The sequence below is a fragment of the Schistocerca serialis genome, chromosome 7 (genome assembly GCF_023864345.2).
Source record: "Schistocerca serialis cubense isolate TAMUIC-IGC-003099 chromosome 7, iqSchSeri2.2, whole genome shotgun sequence".
In the NCBI taxonomy this organism is placed as follows: Eukaryota; Metazoa; Arthropoda; class Insecta; order Orthoptera; family Acrididae; genus Schistocerca; species Schistocerca serialis.
This window is the reverse complement of record NC_064644.1, coordinates 356,323,273-356,339,523: the sequence shown is the minus strand read 5'-3', so window position 1 is coordinate 356,339,523 and position 16,251 is coordinate 356,323,273. Positions and strand designations below refer to the sequence as shown.

General features: G+C 41.0%; 1 protein-coding gene across 1 annotated transcript in view; it reads right to left on the bottom strand.

Annotated features, from left to right (window-relative positions):
- Nucleotides 1-15,193, bottom strand: part of LOC126413083 (myrosinase 1-like) — a 112,599-nt gene extending 97,406 nt beyond the window's left edge. The window contains exon 1 of the mRNA XM_050082980.1: nt 14,992-15,193. Coding sequence (XP_049938937.1) covers nt 14,992-15,193 — 202 coding nt within the window. The remainder of the gene's footprint in view (nt 1-14,991) is intronic.
- Between the last annotated feature and the right edge of the window lie 1,058 nt (nt 15,194-16,251).

Below are 16,251 nucleotides of genomic sequence, written 5' to 3'. Positions count from 1 at the left end.
TAATATTGCAACTACCACGGTTTTTTGCAATTTACTACATAATTTGGTATGTCTTGTAGTATGCAAGTCATGTTCGTTCTCGATTTATTCTGGTCTTAATATAAATTTCCCTCTTTGCCATACAAGACATTTTAATACCCCTACACAATAAAATGAAACACCTACAACCGTCCTTATGATGTTATTTATTATATAGCTACCAGTTTCGGTGCTTCAGTGCACGATCTTCAGGCCGTAACTGACGCTGTGGGGTTTAACTCCAATCGTATACACCAGTCAACAATGGCCAACATCTGTGACCTGGTACTCGTGTCTAACTACAACACTGATGCTGCCACTCCAACTACTTGGTAGTTGATGGCTAGACACAACCTAGTTTTTACAGGTAGTCTGCGGAAACCACTTCATAGATGTTGGCCAGTGACGAGCTGATGACTGGTGTATACAACTGGAGTTCACCCCCTCAGTGTCAGTTAAGGCCTGAAGATGGTGCATTGAAGTACCGAAACTGGTAGTAGCCATGTAATAAATACAATCATGCGGACGGATGAAGGTGTTCCATTTTACTACTAAATGAATTGCCGAATTTCCTCAAACCTCCAATCAAAAGGATGGACATACAAACATTTAATTCCCTTGGTTATCCATAGCTTACTTACTTTTTAATTTATTTTCTAGATAGTTTATTTTAGGAAAGCTGCTTTCACCTATTGACACAAATCTACTACGGAATAAATTAAATTTGACAACAGCATTTGATTCTGTATGTGTACCAGAATGCAATCGAAGGCTAACTCAAATAAACGTTTTGCGTTTGTCTTTATTGCCTTGAAATATGCAGAATTTATCAGAAAAATTTCAGCTGCAAATCGCCAAAACTGAAAAAAATATTTAAGAAAGAGTTGTTTTTTGGAGAGTCCATTTTTCACCTATTGTTTGTTTTAGATTGCAGTTATGTTCAGATTTACTTTAACATATATATCTTTTTTACATTTATGGATTACTAATACTGTCTGATATTCAAGCCACATCGACTCTAAGCAACTGTGTATCGTAGAAACCTACTCTCATTTTCTTCGTCTTCATCCTCCTCCTCCTCTTTGTTTCCACTGAATGTCTGGTTGAAGGGCACAGTACACTGCACGATGGTTTTCAGGCATGCAAGGGAGCAGGGACATCAGGTCCTTGTGTTCTGCATCAGCAGTCTTCCTGCCTTCAGAATATGAGCACTCCACATTTTATAAACGTGAATCGCTGTGATGGGGTTGAAATCTGTTGATGTGCTATGTTTCCGAGGTCGACAAGTAGTTTTGTTCAAAACCTCAACTTCCTCCCAAAGAACCGAGGGAGAGCAGTTATCTTTAATTTGCATAAAATGGGACTCATCTTTTTCCCGGAAGTTCACGTCTGTTTCTTAGCTGAATTTGCAGTTGCTACCTGTAAATCCTGAAAATAATCTTTGGTCATTCCCTGCACATTTAAGGGTTATTCATTTGAGCCTTTCCTGCCAGTTTGTGCCAGTCCTCTGGAGTAAAGACATAGATAGCTTTCCTCAAAAAATGTTCAAATGGCTCTAAGTACTATGGGACTTAACATCTGAGGTCATCAGTCCCCTACACTTAGAACGACTTAAACCTAACTAACCTAAGGACATCACACACATCCATGCCCGAGGCAGGATTCAAACCTGCGACCTTAGCAGAAGCGCGGTTCCGGACTGAAGCGCCTAGAACCACTCGGCCACAGCTGCCGGCCTAGCTTCCCTAAAACCTTTCTTGATAACATCAAGATCTCTCTCAGAAGACAAAAATATATGTCCAGGAAACAGGTAACAATGTTCTATGGAATCAAATGTTCAAATGTGTATGAAATCTTATGGGACTGAACTGCTAAAGTCATCAGTCCCTAAGCTTACACACTACTTAACCTAAGTTATCCTAAGGACAAACACACACACCCATGCCCGAGGGAGGACTTGAACCTCCGCCGGGACCAGCCGCACAGTCCATGACTACAGCGCCTTATACCGCTCGGATAATCCCGCGTGGCTCTATGGAATCAAAATTTACGTCGGGTAAAATGTGATATTCTCGTTCTGCGCTGAGAGTTGTGTTTTTCGGGACACTTAGATATTTAAGCAAATAGGAAACGGTTCCTGAAGCACCTTTTGCAGCCATGTTTTCAGGCCACATACACATAACCGCTATTAATACACAGGCGTATACCATAGTGGTACACCCGAAGTTTCCTCAAATAGAAACAACTTCAAAAGTTGTCTTGGGTGTTGGAAGAGCTTTCTGCAAATCAATAATTATTAAAGAGATGTCTGAATTTTCTTTGCGGCATTCAGCGTGGTACTGATTCAGATTCTAAGCATCTGTGGCTGCAGTTTGATGAAGGGTAACATCTAGAGATATTATATCATGTTGTTTGGATATCCATGCATCATACACGTTACATCTGTCAGTAGGAGACATCTTGAAATTCATATTAAATTTTCTTTCTGACACTAATATTTATGTGTTATATCCGACACTGAGCAAACCATTCCTTTTGGTTTCGTTTTTGTTAAGTCGATACATTAAAGTCACAGATTTCGCAGTTCGTATATATCCTCTTATCGATCTCCTCCTAGTATAATAACTCCTGCACAAAGGGAATCGCTTTAGATGCTATTTTACTCCATTTTCTAAACTGATAAACTCTTCTTTTTGTTTTCAATGTTTTCCTCTTTGGACAACGTGAGAAACAGATTTACAGGCTTCATTCTCTAACATTTCTCCGTCGTTGGACTTCTTACCAGGATAATGTCATTAGGAATTTCACCACAAATTTCTGTTTGTTTACTCTGGCTGCTCTGGTGGTAAATAAATGACTCCTGGATATCGTAAACATGTCACAAAATATTTTAGCTCAAACACTTACTGAGCCACCATTTGCATTTTTTACGTGATATGTATAAGGTAACTATCTTTTATTTCTATTGATAAAATTTTCATGCTTTAACAGACACAAGAACACACAAAAAAGCATTTAGTAGATTATAGTTTCCTAATTTATGAAGCTCAGTAATGATAGTTTCCTTGTCATTTACCGCAAATGTATAATAATTACACTAACTAGGGTTAGCTTTGACAGACTTCCAGCACGGTCGCAACCACCACCTTGTTTCCTCGCTGGAACGGCATTGTTAGTTGTACAACTCACGCAGTCTAGTTTCGTACTGTTGTTTTTCTTTTCTTCCATTTATCTTCATTTCTTGCAAATTTCCTAGATTTGTCAGAAGCGCTAGGCAGATAATAATCTTCACCTTCAGCCTTCTTGTCAACACTAAAACATGTGACTGCAGGAGCGATCGCTGTTGGCTACCGCTAGCTTCACTAATGGTGTCATATCGCATAGCTCCCTCTTGTACTGCGAAACTGGGAGTTGAAAATATTCGAAAATCTTTCTTCTGTACAGTGGGAGAGTGTAAATGGATAATAACTGTTAATATCTTATGGGAAAATAAATGCATAATAATAGTATCTAAATATGAGGTTCATTCAAATGAAACCTGGTCAGTGCGTCTACCTTTACCTTAGACGTAAGATGGCACCACGTAACTGCGGGTATGGTGGCGCCAGCTATTGGTAGAGAGACTTACCCGACCGCGTTTTATGTTGCATAGCGCCAGTGTGGTTTCACGTCTGAAAGAAGCTGGTCACACAAGTTATAGCCCGCTACAGAACATGCAGGCGAATAAGCAGGAACAACGAGTAGTGATTCGATTTTTGGCGGCGGAGAGAGTTGGAGGCCGTGAAATGTATCGACGGATGAAAGGTGGATACGGTGAGTACAGTCTGAGTCCTTCAGGTGTTGCGGAATGGCGCAAACGATTCCTTCAGGGGCACGAGTCACTGGAAGACGGTGCTCGTCCAGGACAGGTTCATTGTGTCATGACACCATTGAATCGGAAAGCAAGCGCCAGAGCAAGCAGTGGAAACATGCGACTTCACCATCTCCAAAGAAATCAAAGGACGTGCACACCAGTTCTGGTAAGGTCATGATGTCCTTTTTTGACCACAAGGGCCAATTGCTTGTCGAGTTCCTGGAACGGGGAACCACCATCAATGTCCAGTGTTATCAAACCACTTCACAGAACCTTAGACGATCCATAAAGTCGAGACGCCGGGGCACGTTGCCCAATGGTGTTATCCTCGTGCATGATAATGCCCGCCGACACACGGCCAATGCGGTGAAGACGACCTTGCAGCAGTTTCGGTGGAAACCGCTGGAACACCATTGTATAGTCCTGATCTTTCACCGTGTGAATTTCATGTGTTTGGCCCTCTAAAACAAGCTATTCGCGGAAATCAATTCTCATCGGATGACGAAGTGTGTGACTGGACCTAGGCCTGGATTCGACAGCAGCCTACTAACTTCTTCAAGGGTGGAATCAATCGGATGGTATCGCAATGGGATAAATGTGCCAACAGCTTTGGCGACTATTGTTGAATATGTGTACAGTGTATAACTACATTTTTGAGTTAATAAAATCATTATCGTTACTTTACACTAGTGACTGAGTTTCATTTGAAGGCCCCTTATATATGAATAACTCATTAAGTAACAATTTGTGAGTTAGCTCCCTTTTGAATTCTAGTACGCATATAGACCTTTGTACCATACCACCCCTTTTTACTTACTCTTCAATATTGCATCTACTTCTCATTTATATGCCTCACTGCTTTGTAAGAAGCTCCTCAGAGCTATAAGGTGAAATATTGTTTATTTCGATTAATCGTGCACCATGACTAAATAGTCCATTCGCTACTGGGTACATAATAATTGTTTCAACCCGGGTATTGTCTATAAAGATTTTTATTTTTTATTTATTTACACGTCAAGTTCCGTAGGACCAAATTGAGGAGCAAACTTCCGAGGTTATGGAAAGTGTCAGTACATGAAATTACAACATTAAAGTATTAACAGATAAAAATAAATGTTTATGAACCAGAAAAAAGTAATTCCATAAGTTTAAGCAGACGCAATCAACAATATAGTAAGAATCAGCTTAATTTTTCAAGGAAATCTTCGACAGAATAAAAGGAGTGACCCATGAGGTAACTCTTCAGTTTCGATTTGAAAGCGCGTGGATTACTGCTGAGATTTTTGAATTCGAGTGGTACCTTCTTGAAAATGGATGCAGCAGTATACTGCACACCTTTTTGCACAATGGTTAAGGAAGTCCGATGCAAATGCAGGTTTGATTTCTGCAAAGTATTAACCGAGTGAAAGCTCCTTATTCTTGGGAATAAGCTAATATTGTTAACAAGAAATGACAGCGGTGGAGTGGTACTCAAGCGTCAACTTTAGGTTACAATCTCTCCGAATGTAATTAACATTTTACAATGCAACAACGGCACTGATTACGTATTTGTTTATATGTTCAGGAGTGCTAACAAAACTAAAGTGGTTCCATTTTTAAAAAAAACGAAAGTGTGTTAAAAAACATACTTCCGTGCATTTTTGTATGGTTTGTATTAAACAATTACACTAGCCTCTCTCCTCACGTTCGGTCTGTGGAATCGGTTCGTCAGTATTTGATGTGTTTTACGAAATATATCCAGCGGTAACGTTGTAACGTTGTTACAAAAAGGTACGGCCAAACGTTCAGGAAACATTCCTCACACACAAAGAAAGAAAATATGTTATGTGGACATGTGTCCTGAAACGCTTACTTTCCATGTTAGAGCTCGTTTTATTACTTCTCTTCAAGTCACATTAATCATGGAATGGAAACACACAGCAACAGAACGTACCAGCGTGACTTCAAACACGTTGTTACAGGAAATGTTCAAAATGTTCTCCGTTAGCGAGGATACATGCATCCATCCTCCGTCGCATGGAATCCCTGATGCGCTGATGCAGCCCTGGAGAATGGCGTATTGTATCACAGCCGTCCACAATACGAGCACGAAGAGTCTCTACATTTGGTACCGGGATTGCGTAGACAAGAGCTTTCAAATGCCCCTATAAATGAAAGTCAAGAGGGTTGAGGTCAGGAGAGCGTGGTGGCCATGCAATTGGTCCGCCTCTACCAATCCATCGGTCACCGAATCTGTTGTTGAGAAGCGTACGAACACTTCGACTGAAATGTGCAGGAGCTCCATCGTGCATGAACCACATGTTGTGTCGTACTTGTAAAGGCACATGTTCTAGCAGCACAGGTAGTGTATCGCATATGAAATCATGATAACGTACTCCATTGAGCGTAGGTGGAAGAACATGGGGCCCAATCAAGACATCACCAACAATGCCTGCCCAAACGTTCACAGAAAATCTGTGTTGATGACGTGATTGCACAATTGCGTGCGGATTCTCGTCAGCTCACACATGTTGATTGTGAAAATTTACAATTTGATCACGTTGGAATGAAGCCTCATCCGTAAAGAGAACATTTGCACTGAAATGAGGATTGACACATTGTTGGATGAACCATTCGCAGAAGTGTACCCGTGGAGGCCAGTCAGCTGCTGATAGTGCCTGCACATGCTGTACATGGTACGGAAACAATTGGTTCTCCCGTAGCACTCTCCATACAGACGTGGTCAACGTTACCTTGTACAGCAGCAACTTCTCTGACGCTGACATTAGGGTTATCGTCAACTGCACGAAGAATTGCCTCGTCCATTGCAGGTGTCCTCGTCGTTCTAGGTCTTCCCCAGTCGCGAGTCATAGGCAGGAATGTTTCGTGCTTCCTAAGATGCCGATCAATTGCTTCGAACGTCTTCCTGTCTGGACACCTTCGTTCTGGAAATCTATCTCGATACAAACGTACCGCGCCACGGCTATTGCCCCGTGCTAGTCCATACATCAAATAGGCATCTACCAACTCCGCATTTGTAAACATTGCACTGACAGCAAAACCATGTTCGTGATTAACACTAACCTGTTGATGCTACGTACTTATGTGCTTGATTCTAGTGCTGTAGAGCAATGAGTCGCATGTCAACACAAGCACCGAAGTCAACATTACCTGCCTTCTATTGGGCCAACTGGCGGTGAATCGAGGATGTACAGTACATACTGACGAAACTAAAATGAGCTCTAACATGGAAATTAAGCGTTTCCGGACACATGTCCACCAAACATCTTTCCTTTATTTGTGTGTGAGGAATGTTTCCTGAAAGTTTGGCCGTATCTTTTTGTAACACTCTGTATATATGAGAGGCCAATGTCAAAATACTCAGACACGTCAACAGGGGTCGACAAGAGGTTCGTGAACTTACACCACTTATTACCCGAATCGTCTGTTTCTGAGCCAAAAATATCCTTTTAGAATGGGAACAGTTACCCCAAAATATAATACCAAACGACATAAGGGAATGAAAATAAGCAAAGTAGACTAATTTTCGCGTCGAACGATCACTCACTTCTGATACCGTTCAAATAGTAGAAATGACAGTATTAAGTGTTTGAACAAGATCCTGAACGTGGGCTTTCCACGACAGCTTACTATCTATCTGAACACCTAGAAATTTGAACTGTATAGTTTCACTAATCATATGCCTGTTCTGTGAAATTAAAACGTCATTTTTTGTTGGATTGTGCGTTAGAAACTGTAAAAACTGAGTCTTACTGTGATTTACCGTTAGTTTACTTTCTACAAGCAATGAACTTAGGTCATGTACTGCACTATTTGAAACAGAGCCAATGTTGCACACAACATCCTTTACTACCAAGCTAGTGTCATCAGCAAACAGATATATTTTAGAGTTGCCTGTAGTACTAGTGAGCATATCATTTATATAAATAAGAAACAGGCGTGGCCCCAACACTGATCCCTGGGTCACCCTCCACTTGACAGTACCCCACTCAGACCCCCACATCATGACCTTTTGCTGCCTGTTTCTAAAGTAAGAGGTGAAGCAATTGTGAGCTACTGCCCGTATTCCATTATGGTCCAACTTCTGGAGCAATATTTTGTGATCAACACAATCAAATGCCTCAGTTAAATCAAAAAATATGGCAAGCGTTTGAAACCTTTTGTTTAGCCCATCCAGTAACTCACAAAGAAAAGAGAATATAGCATTTCCAGTTGTTAAACGACTTCTAAAGCCGAACTGTATCTTAGATAGCAAATCGTGTGTTATAAAATGATCAATTATGCTTACATACACAGCCTTTTGCAAACACTGGTGGCATAGAAGTAGGTCTAAAATTATCTACATTATCCCTTTCTCCCTTTTTATAAAGCGGCTTTACTACTGAGTACTTTAATTGCTCGGGAAACTGACCATTCCTTAAGGAAAAATTACGAACATGGCTAAATACGGGCTAACATGTGCAACACAGTACTTTAATAATCTGCTAGACACTCCATCATAACCACGAGAGTCCTTGGTCTTCAGTGCTTTAATTATTGACTCAATCTCCCTCTTGTCTGTATCACAAAAGAGTATTTCAGACATCAATCTCGGAAAGGTATTTGCCAAAAAAGTTATACCATTTCCTGTAGAAACTGAATTTTTACTTAATTCACCAGCAATAGCTAGAAAACGATTGTTAAATACTGTACATATATCTGATTTATCAGTAACAGAAATATTTTTACTGCGAACTGACTTTATATCGTCGACCTTGTGCTGCTGACCAGACACTTACTTCGCAGTTGACCATATAGTTTTAATTTTAGCCTGTGAATTAGCTATTCTATTTGCATAGCACATACTTTTCCCTTTATAATAACGTTTTTAAGCACCTTAAAATACTGTTTATAATGGGCTACTGTAGCTTGATTGTGAATACTTCTAAAATTTTGCCCGCTTTGTTCTACAAGATATCCTTATCCCACTAGTCAGCCACCTGGGCTGCGTATTACTGCTAGTACTCCGTTTAGAAGTTCTAATGGGAAGCAACGCTCCAAGAGCATGAGAAATGTGTTAAGGGAAACATTGTATTTATTATCTATGTTATCGGCACTATAAACATCCTGCCACTCTTGTTCCTTGACAAGGTTTAAAAGCCTCTCTGTTGCTGTTGAATTAACTTTCCTGCGTAGTTTGTAATTAAATATGACATTGGTTTGAGTACAAAAGCCTTTCAGTGTTAAAACTTGTGCATCATGGTCTGAAAGGCCATTCACGCTTTTACTAACAGTTTGCCCATCTAATAATGAAGAATGAATAAAAATATTGTCTATGGCTGTGCTACTGTTGCCCTGCGCCCTAGTTGGAAAAAGCACAATCTACATCAGATCATATGAATTTAGGAGATCTACTAACATCCTTTTTGTTGCACCATCATATACAAAATTAGTATTGAAGTCACCACATATAACTAATTTCTGGCACTGCCTACAAAGTGAACCAAGAACCCTCTCTAGCTTGTGCAGAAATGCTCTGAAGTCAGATTTAGGGGACCTACAAAAAACAACAATTAGAAGTTTAGTTTCACTAAATTCAACTGCCCCTGCACAACATTCAAATATCTGTTCAGTGCAGTGTTGTGATACGTCTATGGACTCAAATGGAATACTGTTTTTTACGTACATCGGCCTCCCCCACCTCGCAAGGAACTCCTTGAGAAACAACCAGCTAATCTGTAGCCTGGTAAAGCAAACCTCTGAAGTGTCAAATTATTTAAGTCGTGCTCTGATATACCAATAGTTTCAGAGTCAACATCTATAAGCAGTTCGCTAACTTTAATACCTCTTATATTTTGATGAAATGTGCTAATTCCTTCTCTACTTGGAAACATTACATCCTTGGAAGGTGAGCCCTTAGTTAGAGTGACTTCCTTTAAGCAGGTATACCAATCAGCTGACTTCAATCAAAAAAAGGAGTAACTCTAACACCAGCTAATACAGGAATTTTTCTATCAGTGACCCCACCACCACCACCACCCACTACACTATACCTATAAGTTTAGCCAGCCTCCCCTTCCCATACCTATTGAGGTGCAGGCCATGCCTAGTGAAACCTGATCTACTGATAGACCCAACTGGCACCACCGAGATGTGACCCATGCCCTCTGCCATCGGCGCCCTCCCCAGCCCCATGTTAACGCGCCTAACAGCTGCATTAAGTGAGACTATACATTACGCTGAAACAGTTGCACGAAATGCACAATAGTGCACCAGTTTGAGTTGCTATCTATACCAGGTCACCACCTACTTCATGTTCCCCGTCCCTATCAAGACTGTTCCCTGCTCCACCCACTATCACTACCTGATCCTCCTTCATAAAATTCCTACACAACTCCCCTATGCTGTCAGTCACTTGAGCCAATCACGCACTAGGTTTCACAATGCTGGTCACCTGGTACTCACTCCCCAACACTTCCCACAACTGCTGCCCCACACCTCTCCCGTGAGAACTACCTAGTAGCAGAACCTTCTTCTTTCTGTCAGACTTTGCAAACCAACCTAGGCCTCCTAATTGCTGGGGACTGCTGCATGTTCCCTACATTTACAGATACACGAGGCTCCTCTCCACTCAACTCTGACAGTTGGTCAAATCTATTGCATATACGCAAAGTAAAACTGTCTGAATACCTTCTCTTCATAGTTGCCTTCTTACCAACTGTCAGTTCCAGTTCCCTACCACCCGTCACCCTCCTCAACCTATCTAGTTCCTCCTCTGCACGTTTAACTGCACCTGAAGGGCACAGATCTTTCGCTCCTGCTCCTCTATCAACTTATTTCTTCTACAGATTCTGCAATCCCAGGAGGAGAGCTTACTCAAATGACCACTGGCTTCCCCACTGCATTCCCCCAATGAAAATACTTTGGACAAATCCCACAAAGTAACCCACTACTCACAAACCTACGACAGAGCCCACACTTCTCACTCATGGTAAAATTTTACAGTTACTGAAAAAAACTATACGTTTACGTTACGTTACGTTTGTTATTAGTCAGGGTCCCACTAGTTGAAAACTGACTACTTCGTGTATGTCGACAAATTAGTGAGGTAGACTGGGCCAGACTAAGAAAGCTTTCAGTAAAACAAGTATTTTCGATTTTACATCTACATAGATACTACGCAAACCATCATACAATGCGTGGTGGAGGTTATCGCGCAATACTCCTAGACATTCCCTTCGCTGGAGCGGAGGGAAAACGACTATATATACTAGCGAACCTGGCAATGTTTCGTAAGTGCTAAAAATATATGGGAACTGAATATACGTCCTACTACGGAGTATTCACGGGCACTGTGTCAGGTGGCAAATCACGGCTCCTCTTTGCGACTTCACCGACTTTGAAGGTATGGAACTCGAAAAAGTAATAAATCATAAAGAATATTAATGGAAAAAGTTAGTTTGTTTTCAGTTGTTATTGTTTTATAGGTTTTTCAAATTTTTATGCACAATGCAATAGCAAAACTTTAGAATATGCAACATTTTTCGTTTTTGAATAATATATGCTAAGGGTATTTGTAATGAATTTTTAGATTTCGCTAAAATCACCGAAGTAAATTTTTATCGAATGTAGAGTTTACATTTTTAATTAATATCTCTTTGTGAATTTTGAGTCTCGGTTGGTTTTGTAAAGAGTGGAGTACAATGCTTTGTTTTCTCCTTCCTTCTGCTCTGATCATCGCAGGGAGAGGCCCTGTACTATTTTTTTGTCGTAATCTTATACTGAAACAAAAATGAAATGTTCAAAATGCTTTATTTTTCATTTAATTTAGTAGAAAGATAATTACTAATGCATTCCACTAACTAAAGCTTTTTGTATATGTTTTCAGCCTGTTAAATAAGTTGGAAGGGACGGTTTTGTGACGGAACCATTGCGCGCCATCAGTGAGCTATCGTATAAGTTTTCTATATTTACAACTCAAACCTGCAATTTAATGTTGTTGGCGAAGTTCAATTATTATCGCTGTCATCAATTAAATCACTCCATTGCAGTGAAATGTCATATTAACACGGTTTTGTGTCACCAAGCTTCTCCTCCCTTACCAATGACAATATCTGGCGTTGACTACCCATGCGGCTGGTAAGAAATATATCGCATACGAAAAATTCTGGTTTTCCCTACATGAAATACTTCACTTAATGATACATCATTTGGAATTATTTAGCCATATGAGCAATAATTATTGTCTTACAGTCAACTGAGTAATGCTGACTACCCTGCTTAAAATCTTAAAACCATAGAATATTATCAAATTTAATTACCCCCGTAAGGAAGCCAGCATTATAGTTTGAACTGGTTTTCGGATATATTAGCGTCCTGAACATAAATAATTCCAACAAACCTGAATGTCTGACATTGTATCTTGTTTATTGTTATTGCTGATGAAACCTTAACTGGGAATATTTCACACATATTTGTAAATGTATTTCGCGTATATATCTACCGAATTTCACACTGCAACTTCGTTGTTTTTATGGAGCCCAGTCTTCAAGACGGCATACACTTCTTTCTCACCCCCCCCCCCCCCTCCCGCCCCACCCCTTTGGTATTTGGTACGTAGGTGGTTCCTACACCCAAAGCGACTCTTTCCAGACAGTGTGTGGTACGTGTGCCAAATGATTACATGAAAAATGGCGTCTGTGCAAGACTGATGCCAGAAGTAGGGACAGGCTAGTGTGACATCTGTTACGTCATGCTGGAGAGAGAGTAGTAGAAGGAGAAATTAGTAGGGGGAGACAAAGACTCTGATATGCGCCACCAGTGCTGTATTCTCTGCATCAGTTTCGATAGTCGCTGTACCTGCTGCGATTCCTGCATTTCCATTCCTCTTCTTGTCGTGCCCTTCGTCTTCCGACTGATTAGACGTGGCTTTTTTTAAGTCATCAGTCATCAGTCTTCCGACTGGTTTGATGCAGTCCACCACGATTTCCTCTCCAGTGTCAACCTTTTCATCCCAGAGTAGCATTTGCAGCCTATGTCCTTTCCTTCCCTAATCCCAAATTGATCTTCATGTGACAGATTATCAGTTTCCTTTTCTATTCTTCTGTACGTATATTTTTCTTCTCAGCTACGTGGATGCATGAGCTGTTAAGCTGATTTTGTGCTAATTCTCGCGCTTTACGGCTCTTGTCATCTTCAGAAGAGTGTGGATGAGTTTCTTTCAAAGGTCTCATGGCATGTCGCCGGTCTCATACATTCTGCGTACCATTTTGTATAGTTGTTTTGTTGCCACTTACCCCAGGGTGTTTAGAAACTCCGATTGGATATTACGTATCCCTTCCACCTTATTTGACCTTAAGTCGTCTAAAGGTCTTTAAAATTTTTATTCTAATACTGGATGACCTATCTCTTCCTCTTCAACTCCTGTTTCGTTTTCCATAACGCTATCTGGTATCTCTTTTCACCTGACTGCATTCAACAATGAAATTCTTATTGCACTCTTCTTGCTGCATTTGCTTTTAATTATGTCAAGGATTCTTTTGACTGTTTTGTATACTGAGTCAATCCCTCAGACAGTCATTTCTTTTTCGATTTCTTCACATTTTTCATACAGTCAATGTGCCTTAGGTGCCCTGCACATACTACTTATTTCATTCCTAAGTGACTTGTATTTCTATGTTTCTGAATTTCCATAAAAAAATTTTACACGTGCTTCTTTTGTCACAAAATGTGTTCAAATGTGTGTGAAATCTTATGGGACTTAACTGCTAAGGTCATCAGTCCCTAAGCTTACACACTACTTAACCTAAATTATCCTAAGGACAAACACACACACCCATGCCCGAGGGAGGACTCGAACCTCCGTCGGGATCAGCCGCACAGTCCACGACTGCAGCGCCCGAGACCGCTCGGCTAATCCCGCGCGGCTCTTCTTTTGTCGATGAACTGAAATATTTCCTCTCTTCCTTGTAAGTACATTTTTGTTTCCAACTTATGTGATTGCTCTTTTTAAAAATGTCCAGTTCCCTCCAACGGAGACGCTTACTGAGCTATTTGCTATCATATCTATAGCCTCAGAGATATTGGAGCATATCTCTTCATTCCTTAGTATACTTCCTTAATTTTTCTTTGCATATTCATTCTTCATGATTTCAGCCTACTCTTTGTCGTTAGTAAATTGTGCTCGGAGTAGGTATCTAGTCCTGGATCCGTCTTATAATGCAACACCTGGTTTCGGAATCTCTGCCTGACTATGAAGTAATTTAACTGGAATCTTCCCATATATCTTCCAAGTAAACCTCGTCTCCTTGTGTTGCTTGAACAGAGTGTTCGCTATCAGTAGGTGAAATTTATTGCAGAACTCCATTAGTCTTTCTCCTCTTTCATTCTTACTAGGAAACCTGTATTCAACCATACCCCTTTCTTCTGCTCCGTCCCCTGCAACTGCATTCCACCCCCACCCTCCACAACTATTACAGTTTCATCTCCATTTAGATATTGAATTACCCTTTCAGTATCCTCACATACTTTCTCTATCTCTTTGTCTTCACTATGCACGTTAATAAAAAGATGAATCTGTATTTCCCTCATTTTACTCTGTCGAGAAGGAGAGTAGTTCATACTGATCGGCTAAGCACAATTAAAAGTTGATTGTTGGTGTAAACTGCGGAATTAACAAATCAATAATTGTCTTAATTCGAGATACAAATAATGAATCAGTGTCGGTGTTTACATCAGTCAAGTCTTTCCGTACGATTGGCAATGGTCGATGTGTAAAACTGTTCACAGATGTTCCGTCCCCAACTACGAAAACATTTTCTTACATAAATCGACAACAGCGTCGATGCCTCGTAATCTTAAGTGTATTAACTGCTGGAAAGGCATAATACGTGCTAAGTAGCTGCGTACAAATTACCTGGAGGCAAGGGTAAACCCTTAACGGCGAGTTCTGTAAAATTTAGATCTCCACAGCCATTCCCTCCTCTCCCCATCCTCACATGTTAGTACTGAAATTTCCTTTTCATTTCGTAATACCTTCAGCAATGTCGAAACGTTATGAGTTAAGCTAAACGAGAATATTATGAGACACTAGCACGAGCGCTTGGAAATAAAACTCTCTCACTACAGCGTCAGCCACTCACCGTCGGCGTCCCAGCCGCCCTCGATCTGGTAGGAGGCCGTGGCTGCCCCCAGCATGAAGCCGTCAGGGAACTGGTTGACGGCCCCCGCACGTGGGAGGCGGAGGTGGCGGCGGTGGGTGCCAGCTGTCGCTGCCCCCAGCGCGCTTCCTGCCACCAAGGCCAGGCATGCAGTTAGCAGCGACACTACTCCTTTGGATAACATGATGTCTGCCTTGCGACTGAGCGCTACAGTTTCTTTCAGAATTCGCCCTCTGCAAAGGTAATTGTCAGCCGTTTATCTCGGCATATATCGCTTCGCCACTAATTAGTGGAAAGCGATAAAGTCAAGTGTTTGAAAGATTAGGGTTTTCGATACGATGCGAAGGACAGCATGAAATATATATAAGCAACGAGATAGAGGGAGGCCAAAGAATTAACACCATCACCGAGGAAATAGAAAGCGTGAGTGGGTTTTGGATGTCGAGAAAGCTGTATCAGAAATCCGAATGGAAAGCTCCTGGAGTAAGTGACTTCGCAGTGGAAATGATCAAAGACGCTGGACCGCCAGAATTCAGTGGTTGTGTAGAATAATGCCGATATTATGGACACATGGAAAGATTCCTGATGACTGAACGAGGCAATCTGTGAGAACTACAGAGGAGTAGCACTACCGCGCCAGCGAATGAAGACTTATGAAAAGATAACTTTACAGAAAATCAGGAACAAAATAGAACCACAATTAAGAGAACAACAACAACGATTTGGACTTGGTTAAAAAATGGTTCAAATGCCTGTGAGCACTATGGGACTTAACGTCTGAGGTCATTAGTCCCGTAGAACTTAGAACTACTTAAATCTAACTAACCTAAGGATATCACACACATCCATGGCCGAGGCAGGATTCGAACCTGCGACCGTAGCGGTCGCGCGGCTCCAGACTGAAGCGCCTAGAACCGCTCAGCCACTCCGGTCGGCATTTAGACTTGAAAGATGAACTGTGTATATCACATTTAGTCAGACTCGTTCTAGAAAGGAAACTGGAATTTGGGAAATACATCACAGTTGCATTCATAGATACAAAAAGAGTCTTATTAACCTGTTAGAAGGGAAGAGATAGCGCAAGGTCTGAACAGACAGAGATTGTGAAAAGGAACGCAATTCAGAATCAGAAACGTGTACAATATATGCCTAAATTCTGTTATAATAGACGTAATAAAAAGTCGGAATGGTTTAGAAATAACCAATGGGTTCAAGAAGGATGTGTGGTCTCACCAGTGCTCT